The 13,660-nt window shown below is 39.3% G+C and overlaps 1 protein-coding gene across 12 annotated transcripts in view; it reads right to left on the bottom strand.

The window, feature by feature from the left end:
* DYNC1I2 (dynein cytoplasmic 1 intermediate chain 2) overlaps positions 1-13,167 on the bottom strand; it is a 61,782-nt gene extending 48,615 nt beyond the window's left edge. For 5 of the 12 annotated variants that reach the window (XM_009182434.4, XM_009182436.2, XM_009182442.2 and 2 more), the window contains exons 1-3: positions 12,342-12,503; positions 9,964-10,080; positions 7,347-7,464 (exon numbers count right to left, since the gene is read on the bottom strand). In XM_009182434.4, coding sequence (XP_009180698.1) covers positions 7,347-7,464; positions 9,964-10,071 — 226 coding nt within the window. In that variant the 5' untranslated portion in view covers positions 10,072-10,080; positions 12,342-12,503. Of the gene's footprint in view, positions 1-7,346; positions 7,465-9,963; positions 10,081-12,048; positions 12,205-12,341; positions 12,539-12,587 lie in introns of those variants that run through there. The other 7 variants (XM_009182441.2, XM_003907602.4, XM_009182438.3 and 4 more) reach the window with 3 other exon arrangements.
* Between the last annotated feature and the right edge of the window lie 493 nt (positions 13,168-13,660).

Below are 13,660 nucleotides of genomic sequence, written 5' to 3'. Positions count from 1 at the left end.
CCTGTAGTCCCAGCTACTTGGGAGGCTGAGGCAGGAGAATGGCGTGAACCCAGGAGGCAGAGATTGCAGTGAGCCGAGATCGCGCCACTGCACTCCAGCCTGGGTGACACAGTAAGACTCCGTCTCAAAAAAACAAACAAACAAAGTAGGATAATTGAAAGCTGGTTATAGCTACGATTAAACAAGTCAGTCTTTAGTCACTACAGTAGTTTGGTTTAATGACCCATCTAAGACACTACCCTGCTTAAAACTCTATGAAAATGCCTTTCATCACCTATAAGGCTACAATTTTTTAAAATGTTGAAATCTCTCAGAAAATCCCTCAAAAATTTGTGACTTTGATTTATGGGTAAATTCTCTGTGAATGTGGGCTGGACTTAGTGTTTCTCTTCTAATGGACAGAATGTGGCAAAGGTGATGCTTTGTGACTTCCAAATCTGAGTCATAAAAAGGACAGTTTTCTTCTAACTCTCTTTTTCTCTTGGACTGTTCACTCTGGGAGAACCCAGCCAACAAACTACAAGGATACTCCAGTAGATCTGTGGAGTGGCCCACAAGGATGGCAACTCAGCTGTCCCGCTAGCAACCAACACCAACTTGCCAGCCATGTGAATGAACCACCATGAAAGCAAGTTCTCAAGCCTCCGTCTAGACTTGAGATCACTAAAGCTCTAATTGAAATATTGACTTTGACCCAATGAGAAAACCTGAGCCAGAACCACCTAGCTAAGCTGCTACCAAATTCTTGATCAGCAGAAACTATGAGAGATAATAAATGTTTATTGTTATTTTGGGGAGAAAAAACAGATATAAGAAGAAATAGAAAATCTGAAGAGACTATAACTATTTAAACAACTTGAGCAGTTAGGGAGGTCAAGGCAGGAGGATCACTTGAGGCCAGGAGTTTGAAACCAGCCTGGGTAAAATAGCAAGACCCCATCTCTACAAAAAATATTTTTTAAACTAGCCAGGCATGGTGATACCTGCCTGTAGTCCCAGCTACTTAGGAGGTTAGGCAGGAGAAGGACTTGAGCCCACGAGTTTGAAGCCACAGTGAGTTGAGATCACACCACTGCACTCCAGTCCGGGCCACAGACTGAGACCCTGTCTCTAAACTGCACCCCCACCCACCGCCACACACACACACACACACACACACACACACACACACACTCCAAATGAATAACCCCTGCTCTCTACTCTCTGTAGAAAAAAGTCATAATCCAAGGCAGTTCTACAATGGAAATCTATCGAGTTTTTAAGAAACAGGCATCTTTTATAAATTATTCTACAAAATAGCAAAAACAAAAACTGACCAATTTATTTTAAAACCATAACCATGATGAAACATGAACATGGACAGTACAAGAAAATCAAAGGCAAACTTCATTCATTAGTACATATACAAAAAACCCTCAATAAAGTATTAGCTAATCTTTTTTCTTTTTCTCTTGAGACGGAGTCTCGCTCTGTGGCCCAGGCTGGAGTGCAGTGGTGCCATCTCTGCTCACTGCAAGCTCCGCCTCCCGGGTTCACACCATTCTTCTGCCTCAGCCTCCCGAGTAGCTGGGACTACAGGTGCCCGCCACCACGCCCGGCTAATTTTTTATAGTTTTAGTAGAGACGGGGTTTCACCATTAGCCAGGATGGTCTCGATCTCTTGACCTCGTGATCCGCCTGCCTCGGCCTCCCAAAGTGCTGGGATTACAGGCGTGAGCCACCGCGCCTAGCCTGTGAGACCCTGTTTCTACTAAAAATACAAAAATTAGCTGGATGTGGTGGCAGCACATTCCTGTAGTCCCAGCTACTCGGGTGGTTAAGGTGGGAGAATTACTTGAGCCTGGGAGGGGCGGAGGTTGCAGGGAGCCAAAACCACACCACTGCACTCCAGCATGGGTGACAAAGTGAAACTCTGTCTCAAAAAAATAAATAAAAAAGATAAAATACATGCGAAACTCATCTGCCACGCCTGGAGGTGACCATTAGTAACTAAAGCAAAAAAGTAAACATGTCTCCTGCTTTTCTACCATTTAGGGTAACCAAAAAGCCCTAGTTATTGAGGAAACGCTCCCCTTTACAGAAGAACTTTAGCCAATAAAGGTAGAACAAATGGCAGAATTACAAAAACAATGTTGCAACTCCTAATTAAATAACTTAGATGAGGATCGTCAGTAAGTATTAACACCATCAGATAAAAGGCTGATAAAGAAATGAATAGTCACATAGTGCCCAAGTATCACCCTCAGATATTACCTATTAGTCACAAGGGGGTAATTATGATGGAGAGATCAGCTTATCACAATTGTAACCCAATAATGAAGCTCAGCATCGCTCAATAGCCAGAGAGATGTGCTACTGATGAGATACAATATGAAGGACACAACATCACTTATGAGATTTTCTTGCCAAAAAAGTTCAGCCTAAAGTGAATCAAGCTTATTTTCTTTTCTTTTTTTTGAGATAGGGTCTTGCTGTGTCTCCCAGGCTGGAGTTGAGTAGTGCGATCACGGCCAGCACCTCAACCCTGCAAACTCAATTGATCCTCCCACCTCAACCTCCACAGTAGCTGGGACTATAGGTGCCTGCTATCATGCCTGGCTAATTTTTTTTTTTTTTTTTGTAGAGACAGGGTCTGGCCATATTGCCCATGCTGGTCTTGAACTCCTGGGCTTAAGCGATCCACCCACCTCAGCCTCCCAAAGCAATGGAATGACAGGTGTGAACCACCACGCACAGTTCGAATTAGATCAAAATCAAGCTTTTTAATCTAACTTCCAGTTCAAAGGAAATATAAGGGATAAAAGCTAAATGTGAGAATGCCATCAGACAAACCCAGGAGGGGAGACAGTCTACAAACCAATTGGCCCACCCTCTTCAACAAGTAGATATCATGAGGCAAAAAGTAGTATGTGTGTGGAGAATATTCTAGATTTTTTAAAATTAGGAAGGGTATAGTGGCTCATGCCTATAATCCCAGCACCTTGGGAGGCCAAGGCAGAAGGATCGCTTGAGCCCAGGAGTTCAAGGCCAGCCCTGGCAGCACAGTGAGACCCCATCTCTACAAAAAAAAAAAAAAAAAATTAGTTGGGCATGGTGGTGTGCACCTATGGTCCCAGCTACTTAGGAGGCTGAGGTGAGAGGATCACTTGAGCCTGGGAGGTTGAGGCTATAGCAAGACATGGTTGCACCATTGCATTCCAGCCTAGGTGACAGAGCAAGACCTTGTCTCAAAAAATAGTAATAAAAATTCAAAAAATAAAAACATATAGCAACACAATGTATGTATGGTATAGCAACACTTTGGAGGGAAACAAACCAAATTTCTTGAGGGGAAGAAAAATGTTTGTGAACCTAGGACTATTTTGTAAAAGGAACACAGGGGGTGATTTTCTATACCAGATATTAGAATATAACACAAAGGTACAGTAATTAAAACTGGGTTGTGTAGAATCAAACAAATAGATCCCTAGTGAAAATAGAGCCCAGAAATATATGGGAATTTACTGTATGACAAAGTTGGCATCAGACTTCAGTGGGGCGGGAAAGACAGACTAATAAATGGCATTGAGAAAATTAGCTAACTATACAGAGAAAAATTAGGTTGGATCCCTACCTCATATTTTTAAAAATATAACCCAAATATCTACATGTGAAGGGTACAACTATAAAATTAATATGAAAAACACAGAAAAATATATTTGCATCCACAACATAGGAAAGGATTTCTTTTTAAAAAGACCAAAAGCACACAAAAAAGGGTCATACAGGTTGAGTATCCCCTATCCAAAACGCTTGGGACCAAAGGTGATAGATTATTTTGGATTTTGCAATATTTGCATTATACCTAGCAGTTCAGTATCCTAACTTAAAAATCTGAAATCTGAAATTCTCTAATCAGTATTTCTTTTGAGTGTCATGTTGGTGCTTAAAATGTTTCAGATTTTGGGGCATTCTGAATGCTGAATTTTTGGATTAGGAATACTTAGCCTGTAATTGCTAGATTTGACCATATCAAAATGAAGGATTTGACCATAACAAAATAAAGGATTCTGTTCAATGAAGAATACTATAAACAGTTAACAAGTAACAGATTAGGAGAAGGGTTTTTTAAAAGACTAAAACAGACAGAAGTCCTCCCTAAAATATACAAAATACACAAAGAATGCCTACAAATCAGAAGATAAAGAACCTCAATTGTAGTAAATGGGGAGAAGGATATGAATATGCAATTCGCAGAAGGGAAAACTTGAATGGTTAAAAGATATATAAAGAGGTGGTCAATCTCACTGTAATCAGATAAATGTATATTAAAACATTTCGATGTACCACTTTATATTCAAGTTAGCAAAAATTAGAAAGCTGGATAACATCCAGTCATGACGTGAATATGGTAAAGCAGTTACTTTTTCAGGCACTGGTAATGGGAGGCTAAACTTTGTAGCCATCCTGGAGAGTGATATGCAGAACCTAATTAAGCTAAGTCTCATATACAATAACACAGCAAGTCAATTCTTGGGCATACACCCCAGAGAAAGTATTCCACAGTTCTCAAGGGAAAAAACACATACTTTCTGCAGTGTTGTTTATGATGGTAAAGCAAAGAGACAAAAGGAAACTGAGTGCATAGCACTGGGGGAATGGATAAGTAAAATGTGGTACATAATAGGATACAGTATATTAGAAATCAATACTAAATTTGTATATAGCAACATGGAATAAACAAAAGACATACAGCACTATGCCATTTACGTATATAAAGTGTGTATACACAGATATGTGAAACCTTGAAAAACAGAGGATAATCTGAAGGATGTATGTTAAAAATTCAAAAGTGGGCCAGGCATGGTGACTAACGCCTGTAATCCAAGCACGTGGGGAGGCCGAAGAGGGCAGATCACGAGGTCAGGAGTTCGAGACCAGCCTGGCCAACATGGTGAAAGCCCATCTATACTAAAGACATAAAAAATTAGCCAGGTGTGGTGGCATGTGCCTGTAATCCCAGCTACTCGGGAGGCTGAGGCAGGAGAATCGCTTGAACCCGGGAGGTGGAGGTTGCAGTGAACTGAGATCACACCATTGGACTCCAGTCTGGGCGACAGGGCAAGACTCCATCTCAAAAATCAAAACAAAAAATGAAAAACAAACAAAAAAAACTGCAAAAGCGGGCACTTAATGCATTAGTGGGAATGAGAATGGAATTAGATATGAGAAATGAGGGACACATACACAAACCCTAAAGAATGGTCTTTCAAGAATTAATGATGGAGATGGGCCATTGATACAGTTTGGACATCCCCTCCAAATCTCTTGTTGAGATATAATCCCCAGTGTTGGAAGTGGGGTCTACTGGGAGTTGCTTGGGTCATGGGGGCGGACCCCTCATGGTTTCGTTTAAAACTGTGTGGCATCTTCCCCCACCTCTTCCTCTTGCTCACTGCATAAGACATGCTGACACCCCTTTGCGTTCTGCCATGATTGGAAGCTTCTAGAGGCCTCGTCAGAAGAAGTCAGCACCATGCTTCCTGTAAAGCTTGCAGAACCATGAGCCAATTAACCCTCTTTTCTTTTGTTTTGAGACGGTGTTTCACTCCTGTTGCCCAGGCTGGAACGCAATGGCCAGATCTCCGCTCACCACAACCTCTGCCTCCCGGGTTCAAGCAATTCTCCTGCCTCAGCCTCCCAAGTAGCTGGGATTATAGGCATGCGCCACCAAGCCCGGCTAATTTTGTATTTTTAGTAGAGATGGGGTTTCTCCCTGTTGCTCAGGCTAGTCTCGAACTCCCGACCTCAGGTGATCTGCCCACGTCAGCCTCCCAAAGTGCTGGGATTACAGGCGTGAGCCACCCTACCCGGCCACCTCTTTTCTTTATAAGTTAACCAATCTCAGTATTCCTTCATAGCAACACAAAGAACTAACCCAGCCATAAATTAGGAAATATGAACACTTTGGGGGTGGGCAGATCATGAGGCCAGGAGTTTGAGACAGCCTGGCCAATATGGTGAAACCCTGTCTCTACTAAAAGTACAAAAATTAGCCAGGCATGGTGGCGCAAGCCTGTAGTCCCAGCTACTCAGGAGGCTGAGGCAGAAGAATTGCTTGAACCCAGGAGGTGGCGGTTGCAGTGAGCTGAGATTGTGCCACTGCATTCCAGCCTGGGAGAGAAAGTGAGACTCAGTCTCAAAAAAAACAAAAAGAAAGAAAAAAAGAAATATGAACAAGTGAGTTCAGTGAAACTAAAGTCTTAAGAAGAACATAAAAGAAAAAAAACCCTATAGGAGAAAAACAAAAGCCAATGCACAGAAAAAAAAGGTAACTCAAACAAAGGCTAACAAGCAACTTGGTTTAGTTACAAGAAAAAGTGTTCTGATTCATTTACTTTTAAAATTGCATATTCAACATAAGCTTATTGAATAAACACATAAAATTAATATACTTCAGTCTTCAAATTCTACAAGAAAAGAAAAGGAGCTGAAAGAAATAATTAAGCTGACCATAAGAGTAGCCAGCCTTTTCACCTTGAAACCTTTTAGAAATATCAGCTCTAAGGACAGTTATGTTGCAGTTTCACAACAAGCATAGAGCATTTACAATCTCCAGTATCTGTCCCCTGGACTAGATAAAATAAGCCCACAAACTAGCCCTAAAATGTTAGGTCTCTAAAGGATAAAGGCCATGTTAAACTAAACTACTATGTAACAGCACCCAGCAGAGAACTATTTTAAGTAAGCATTTGTTCCTGATATGTAACTAGATTGCCTGTGTAACTCTACTATTTCAGCTTTTTTCGTCTAGTACTGTTATCAAAATTAATAACCCAGAAAAATAGTAAGATTAAGTCAAATCACTGCCAAAATAAGCTACCAAAATTATCTCCCTTATTAGCAATGACAGCAGAAGGCTATAAGCTTATCCTTCCAATCCTGTACCTTTGAATATTAATATATTTTGCATACTAACAATATAATTTTGATTGTATCTCTCTCTAATCTCCAGAAAGGAATACAGAGTTCAGATCAGGAATCCCAGTTATCTTTGAGCTTAACACAGTATAGCACACAAAACTTGCTTAACAAATGTTTGTTGAAATAAATTACTGATTTAATAAGAGAAGTCAACTGGTAGTTCAGCATATGTTAATAATTACTCTTGCAGCTCTTTTGAACAAATAAAATAACCATGTACTAGCATATCTGGAAAAAAGACAATTCCAGATAAATTATAAGATTAATAATTTTAGAGACACAAGGAAAATATGTAAAATACATCAAGTCAACCCACTCAGTTATGTCTGAGCTGAACAGAATCTATGCCTATCTCTTATAAATGGATATATTCTTAACCTTACCAATGGGGGATTCTGGAGTTAGCCCCATGCTTTGAAGCAATGCTTCAGCTTCTCTTCTTTTTTTTTCAAGATCTGATTCTTCTTGCACAGGAGCAACAGCTTCCTTCTTCTGATCAGTCTAAAATTTTTAGGTTAAAAACTTACGTTTACATATAGTATGAAACATTTATTTGCAAAAATGTTTTAAATAATATGCTAACACTGTATACTTTTAAGGCATGAACTTAGTTTTGAGTACAGGTTAAGTTTTTTTATAGTCATTAAATGAAAATCATTCTCAACAAAGTTCTAGTAAATAACCTCCAAATGATATGTACTAAACTGCTCTATTTTATATGTAATCAAGGAGTTTCCACAAAAATTTTCCTAACAAATACACTCAAGAAGTACAGTCAACTTCAAATTATCTACAGTATGAAATTGCTGTCTATGGTTAGGAATAATAGACAATTTTCCCCAGGTGGCACAAAAGGTTAGATACAATATCACATACAATGAAAAAATTAAAGTGTAATTATTTAAGAGGTAACAAATTTTAAGTAAATGACAATATTTGTTGAAAAACAGTATCACAGACTTCTCTATAATGTCTTCATTTTATTTGGGATTGGGTTTTGTAAAATTAAACTCACTTTTGCATAGCACAAAACATTTTGTTATGAAAATTTTTGCCAGCTTTTATCTCAGCCATTTATAGTTTTAGCACAATCTTCTGGTTAAACTAGATAAACCTCAATACTCTCAGATCATCCAAGACATCTCAAGTAAAATGTAAGCTTTCCCAGGAAAAGTTTTTTTATGTAAATCTCAAATCCCTATGCCAACTAGACAACTATTACTCAGACATTGTCTGGAGTGAATTTTGTTAGCCATAACATTCTATACCATTTTGACTTAAAAGTCATCAGAAAAATTAATCAAAATAACGAAACAGGTTGTAGTATCAAGCTGATGCTTCACTGTTGATAAAAATATATTAATAGACTCACAGTTTAATACCATTGTGTTATCTCTTATAACATTTTTATAAACTTTGTTTTCTCCCATTGGTCTGTGTGACTCAATAGTTTTATAAACTTTAAGTTAGGTATAAATCATGCAATAGATATCCCTTAGAAGCCACTTTTGCCAGTTATGGCCATCATTAGAAAACAAAAATGAAATCTGCTCTCAGCACAGAAATGTTTAGGGTTATAAACATTTTTTTGGAATAGCTCTGCCAACCTGAATCATGCTTCTACCAGTCAGCTTTTAATCTAATAGCTAATGTAAAGCTCCAACCCTCTTATAATGTATCACAGAAAGGTGCAGAATAAACTAGCAAATTCTTCAATTACAGGCCTTTATAGCATCATAGTAAAGCTGCACATAAATTGTACCTTCAACTTTTCTACTACTTATTTTTCTCTTAGTCCCCAAGAGATAGTTCTGGCAGTCTTGGCTATTATTTATGCTATCATATATAAAAACTTGGTCCTAAAGACACACAGGAAAAAGTACCTTACGCTAGCTAGTTAAAAGATATCTGCAGTAAAAGTACACAGATATGTCTAAAGAGTTTTCATAGGGATAAAAGTATATTTCAATGTAGGAACAAGTAAAATGTCTCCAGCTCACGGTCAATGTACATTTGCTGTATATAACGTGATGCATATTTCTGATACAAAAAAATCAAAAGAAGTACCTGGTCCACCTTTATGGTACCATCATACCTACTACTCGGTAAAAATATTTCAATGACTAACTCATAAGAGATAAGAACAAATCTCTTAGTCAATTAAATCATCTATTATGTATATTTTATTTGCCATTAATATTATCCATTCTTACAAATTAGCAGTTCAGACTAGCAAAATATTCAGATAAATTCAAAGTCCAAACTAAGTTATGATATATATATACCATATTTATGAGCTATTATAATATAGACCTCTTGGCTGAGTGTGGTGGCTCACGCCTGTAATCCCAACACTTTGGGAGGCTGAGGTAGGAGGACTGTTTGAGCTCAGCGGTTGGAGACCAGCCTAGGTAACATGGCCAAACCCCGTCTCTACAAAAAATACAAAAATTAGCCTAGCATAGTGACATGTGCCTGTAGTCCCAGCTACTCCAGAGGCTGAAGTGGAAGGATTACCTGAGTCAGGGGAGATTGAGGCTGCAGTGAGTTGTGATCACACCACTGCACTCCAGTCTGAGTGACACAGTGAGACGCTGTCTCAAAAAAAAAACAAACTCCAAAACAAAAAAAAATACAGATGCACCTTACTTTATAATAAATACACTCCTAGAAGACTAAATATGTAAACTGAACTTTTATAAATGAAATTTTAGAAATGCATCAATCTATATGAAATTGTTTTTAAAAATATTTTATCTGTTTTGTCATTTTCACATATCTTGCTTCTTTCAAGATTCACTTACAGTGCTATGTCTGCAGTCAGAACTGCCAGATTTTTAAGTATCCTGAAATTATTAGGTTTGTGCAAAAGTAACTGCAGTTTTTGCCATTACTTTTAACCACAATTACTTTTGCACCAATCTATATGTAAATACATAAATATGTTAAATAAAACACAATTACTTTATGTTGTTTATTTAAGAAAAAAATGAAACATACTTCTTTTTTTTTCCTTTCTTCTTCTTTTCTCTTCTTTTCCTCTCTGATTTGGGCCAGTCGCTGCTTCTTACGTTCCAACTCAGCCTTTAATTCACTTTTGTCTGACATGTTTGTGACCTTAGAAACATGTAATCGTTACATTAGTAAAAGCAGTACAGTTGAAAAAACTAGTGTTCCAAGAAGAGAACTGTCCCAAAAGGCCATATAGTTCAATGCTATCTCAAAAGAGCACAAAAATCTTACTTTTAAAATAATGGGGCTGGGCAGTAGCTTACTTTGGGAGGCTAAAGTGGGAGGACTGCTTTCAGGCCATGAGTTTGAGACCAGCCTGGGCAACACAGCAAGACCCCATCTCTACCAAAAAAAAAAAAAAGGCAAGAAAAATAAAAAATTAGGGGGGCATGGTGGCATGTGCCTGTAGTCCCAACTACTTGGAAGGATTGCTGGAGCCCAGGAAGTCAAGGCTGCAGTGAGCCGTGATCATGCCAAAACACTCCAGCTTAGGCAGCAGAGCGTCTCTAAAAAATAAACTTTTAAAAAATAAATTAAAGGAAGCATATATATTATTACTAAGACTTAAAAAATGTATAAACAAATATATATAATATACCTAGAGTAGAGCACAGTAGCTAGCCTATAGTAAGCACTTTAATGTTTGCATACACAATGTCTCAAAGTTTTTGATGACAATATAGTAGGTACCCAAGATAAAGGTCAAAACTGGCTCTTAAAACAGAGGACAAGGTTTGGCATTTAGAAGCTCTTAAGCTATATGACAGGGATCAAAACTATTACCAATTCTACTGCATTCATAGAAACTTGACAAAAAACAATAGGAAGTCAAACTGAAAATTTCTGTAAGTTCTAAAAGTGCTGTAGTAATACTAAAGACAAGCAAAATGCCAGAGTTACCATCATTAGCTATCAAATCAAATGACTTTGTATTTCTCCACAACAACACCTTACCTATATCTTGTGATGGCACTTTTAGTACAATTATTTGTGGACATACCTGAAATGTTCCCTATTAGATTGTAATGTACTTGAAATCAGGGACTGTTTTTTAGTTATTTTTGTCGCCTTCACAACATCCGGCAGAAGGATCTTAACATTACAATTGACACTGGCTAATGAATAATAGATACGGTAGACAGAATTACAAACTGAGCTTCAAAAACCAATTGCATTAACACTACTTCAGCTTGAGTTTTAGGAAGAAGCAATGAATTAGGATTTTTTTTTTTTTTTAAAGTAGCCTAGCAGCTGAGCGTAAGGCAGGAGCCAGGAACTCGTTACCTTTTCCACAGGATTGACTTATTGCCTAATGATCAATCTCTTTCAATGTCCCTGTACAAGTGAAGTATTAAATGCTTTAGATCAAGAAAACTAGGAGAATAACCTCTGACAGTTTTGTATTCCCAGAGGTTAGGGAAAATCTCTTAAAAAGCACAACTGTTAAATCTGAATAAAGGTAAGTCAGTCAAGAGGAGAAATTCACCTACTAACAAATGGATAAAGCAAATTTCAGCTACTAAACTCCATTAAGACTGGCAAGCGAATTGACAATTTTCAAGCATACGAAAAGGATGAAAAGTTGACATGGCAGACCCTGAAATACATACACAGTATTTGTTTGAACAAACTAAAAGCAAGTGACCGTGTTTCTTATTCCACCCTTTCTACACCTCTAAACAGCTCCATCCAAACGGCTGGTGAAGAGAACTTCCATACGTAACCGTATGCTACGCTAGGCATATTATGCTTTGCTCAACGTCAACTGTAAAATAGATATACCAACACTAATTGATATTAAAACAAGCGCATTTTTAGTTAAAGCCCAACAACAAAGTCTTGACCAGCTGAACTATAGCTGACCAATCCTCTCATCCTCACAGAAGCCAGAGCCTTCCTCCATGACTGACATGTTCACGTTCTTAAAACTCAAGAGAAGAGAGACTCTAGAGTTTTGTGCTAGAACCTCCGTGTTCGGGGACTTTCCATCACACTTAAGGTGAGAGGAGACCCTATCAAGGAAAGTAGAGATGGCCTTAATTTGTAAAATGGGGCAAGGCGAAAAGGAATCACCTTCTCCCCTGGGGTCACCGCCAGGAGGGCGCGGTCCAGGGCAGGGAGTCCAGGAGAAGCCAGTGGGCGCCGGAGAAGCCTCAAGGCTCCCCAGGCCGCCTCTGGAGGGTCGAGAAGGGAAAGGAGTGGACTCCTCTCGCCGCGCCGCCCTGAGTCACCGCACCCGGGTCTCCCCGCCTTTCCTCCCCAAAGCCGGGCCGGGCGGGGCTGTCAGCAGGAACTGCCAAGCCGCCCTTCGAATTGCGACGTGGAACACAGGCGGGGAGGCCTTGAGGGATCAACAGTCAACCCACCTGCCAGGTGACTGGATGAGGAAGAAACCTCCCGCTTGCAACTTCCCGGTAACGTCTCTCGCCTAAGCCCCCAACACCAACTGTAGCCACCACCAGCTCCGCAGCTTTCCAAAGCACACAAAGAGGGATGGGCGGCGGCTGCTACGGCGAGAGCTTAGGGACAAATATCCTCACCAGAACGAGGTCGCTCCCAGAAATAAAAGGTGGGGCCCTGCTACGAGGAATTATAGCTCCTCCGTGACTTACCTGTCGTAAAGCAGAAGCCGGTAGATAAAACAAAGAACCCAGCAAACCCAGGGGCCTTAAGTATTTCCGCTTTGCCAAAAACTGGAAAACTACGCCTAATATCCTCGGGCCAGGAATCCAACTACCACCCTTGCCTTACAAACTGACACGACCGGGAAGAACTACAAGCCCCGGCAACAAGGAAAATCTGCGTGCGGCGAGCAGTGCATTCTGGGAATTGCAGTCGCTGGGCGTTGCAAGGTGTGCTGGGACATGTAGTGTGTCCCCTCCTTTAGGTTTCCAACTCTAAGGCCTTCTTCCGTTGAGAAGCTTCTCTGTATTCTCGTCTATTGATCCGTGCGCACAGTGTAGTATGTGTTGTAGTGTAAGATCTTTGACCCAACATTGGCGGAATTTTAAGAAGGGCTATTTTCCAGTCGTGAACCTGTGAATCACACTGCTGCACATTTGGTGAAGACACGAAGTAGACTTTTTAGGATGTAAAACATATATATATGTACATACGTATGTAAGTTTTAGGGAAAAAATGTCTTATAGAGGCTTCATGTGGCATCTTAGGCAAAATCTAAATAAAAATATGTCAACCGACATAGCAAATAATTCTTCAGTATTTTGTTGCAGTGTGGTAGCATTTTGGTTTTCTCTCAAAGAATTTTAGGAGATAAAGCATTTTGTACTATTAGACTCTCAAACCAAGCTAGAATGTTTTCCACAGTTAGATTTTTAACATACAAAGAAAAGTTACTGGAACATGAATTTACCAGCAATGTATGCGTTGATACACCTTTTTAAAGTTTAAATAATTTAAAGCATTATTTGGCAGGAGTTAAAGCTAACATCAAGGCAATATCTTTCCTATGTTATAGAAAACTGATTGTTCTAGAAGTTCTAGATATTGCCCAAGTCTAGAATGAACCTTTATGATTCAAATTCCAAGTCATTGGGTTTGTGGTCTTTTTCTTACCTTTTTCTGTATTATCTGTGGTCTTTCATATAGAAAAAAAATCCTAAAAATGAATTTGAGAAAGAAAATCCTTGGCTTTCCATGGCTTTTCCCAATAACCTACCATTCA

This window comes from Papio anubis, chromosome 10 (assembly GCF_008728515.1).
Source record: "Papio anubis isolate 15944 chromosome 10, Panubis1.0, whole genome shotgun sequence".
Classification (NCBI taxonomy): Eukaryota; Metazoa; Chordata; class Mammalia; order Primates; family Cercopithecidae; genus Papio; species Papio anubis.
This window is presented reverse-complemented; position numbering and strand designations above follow the sequence as displayed.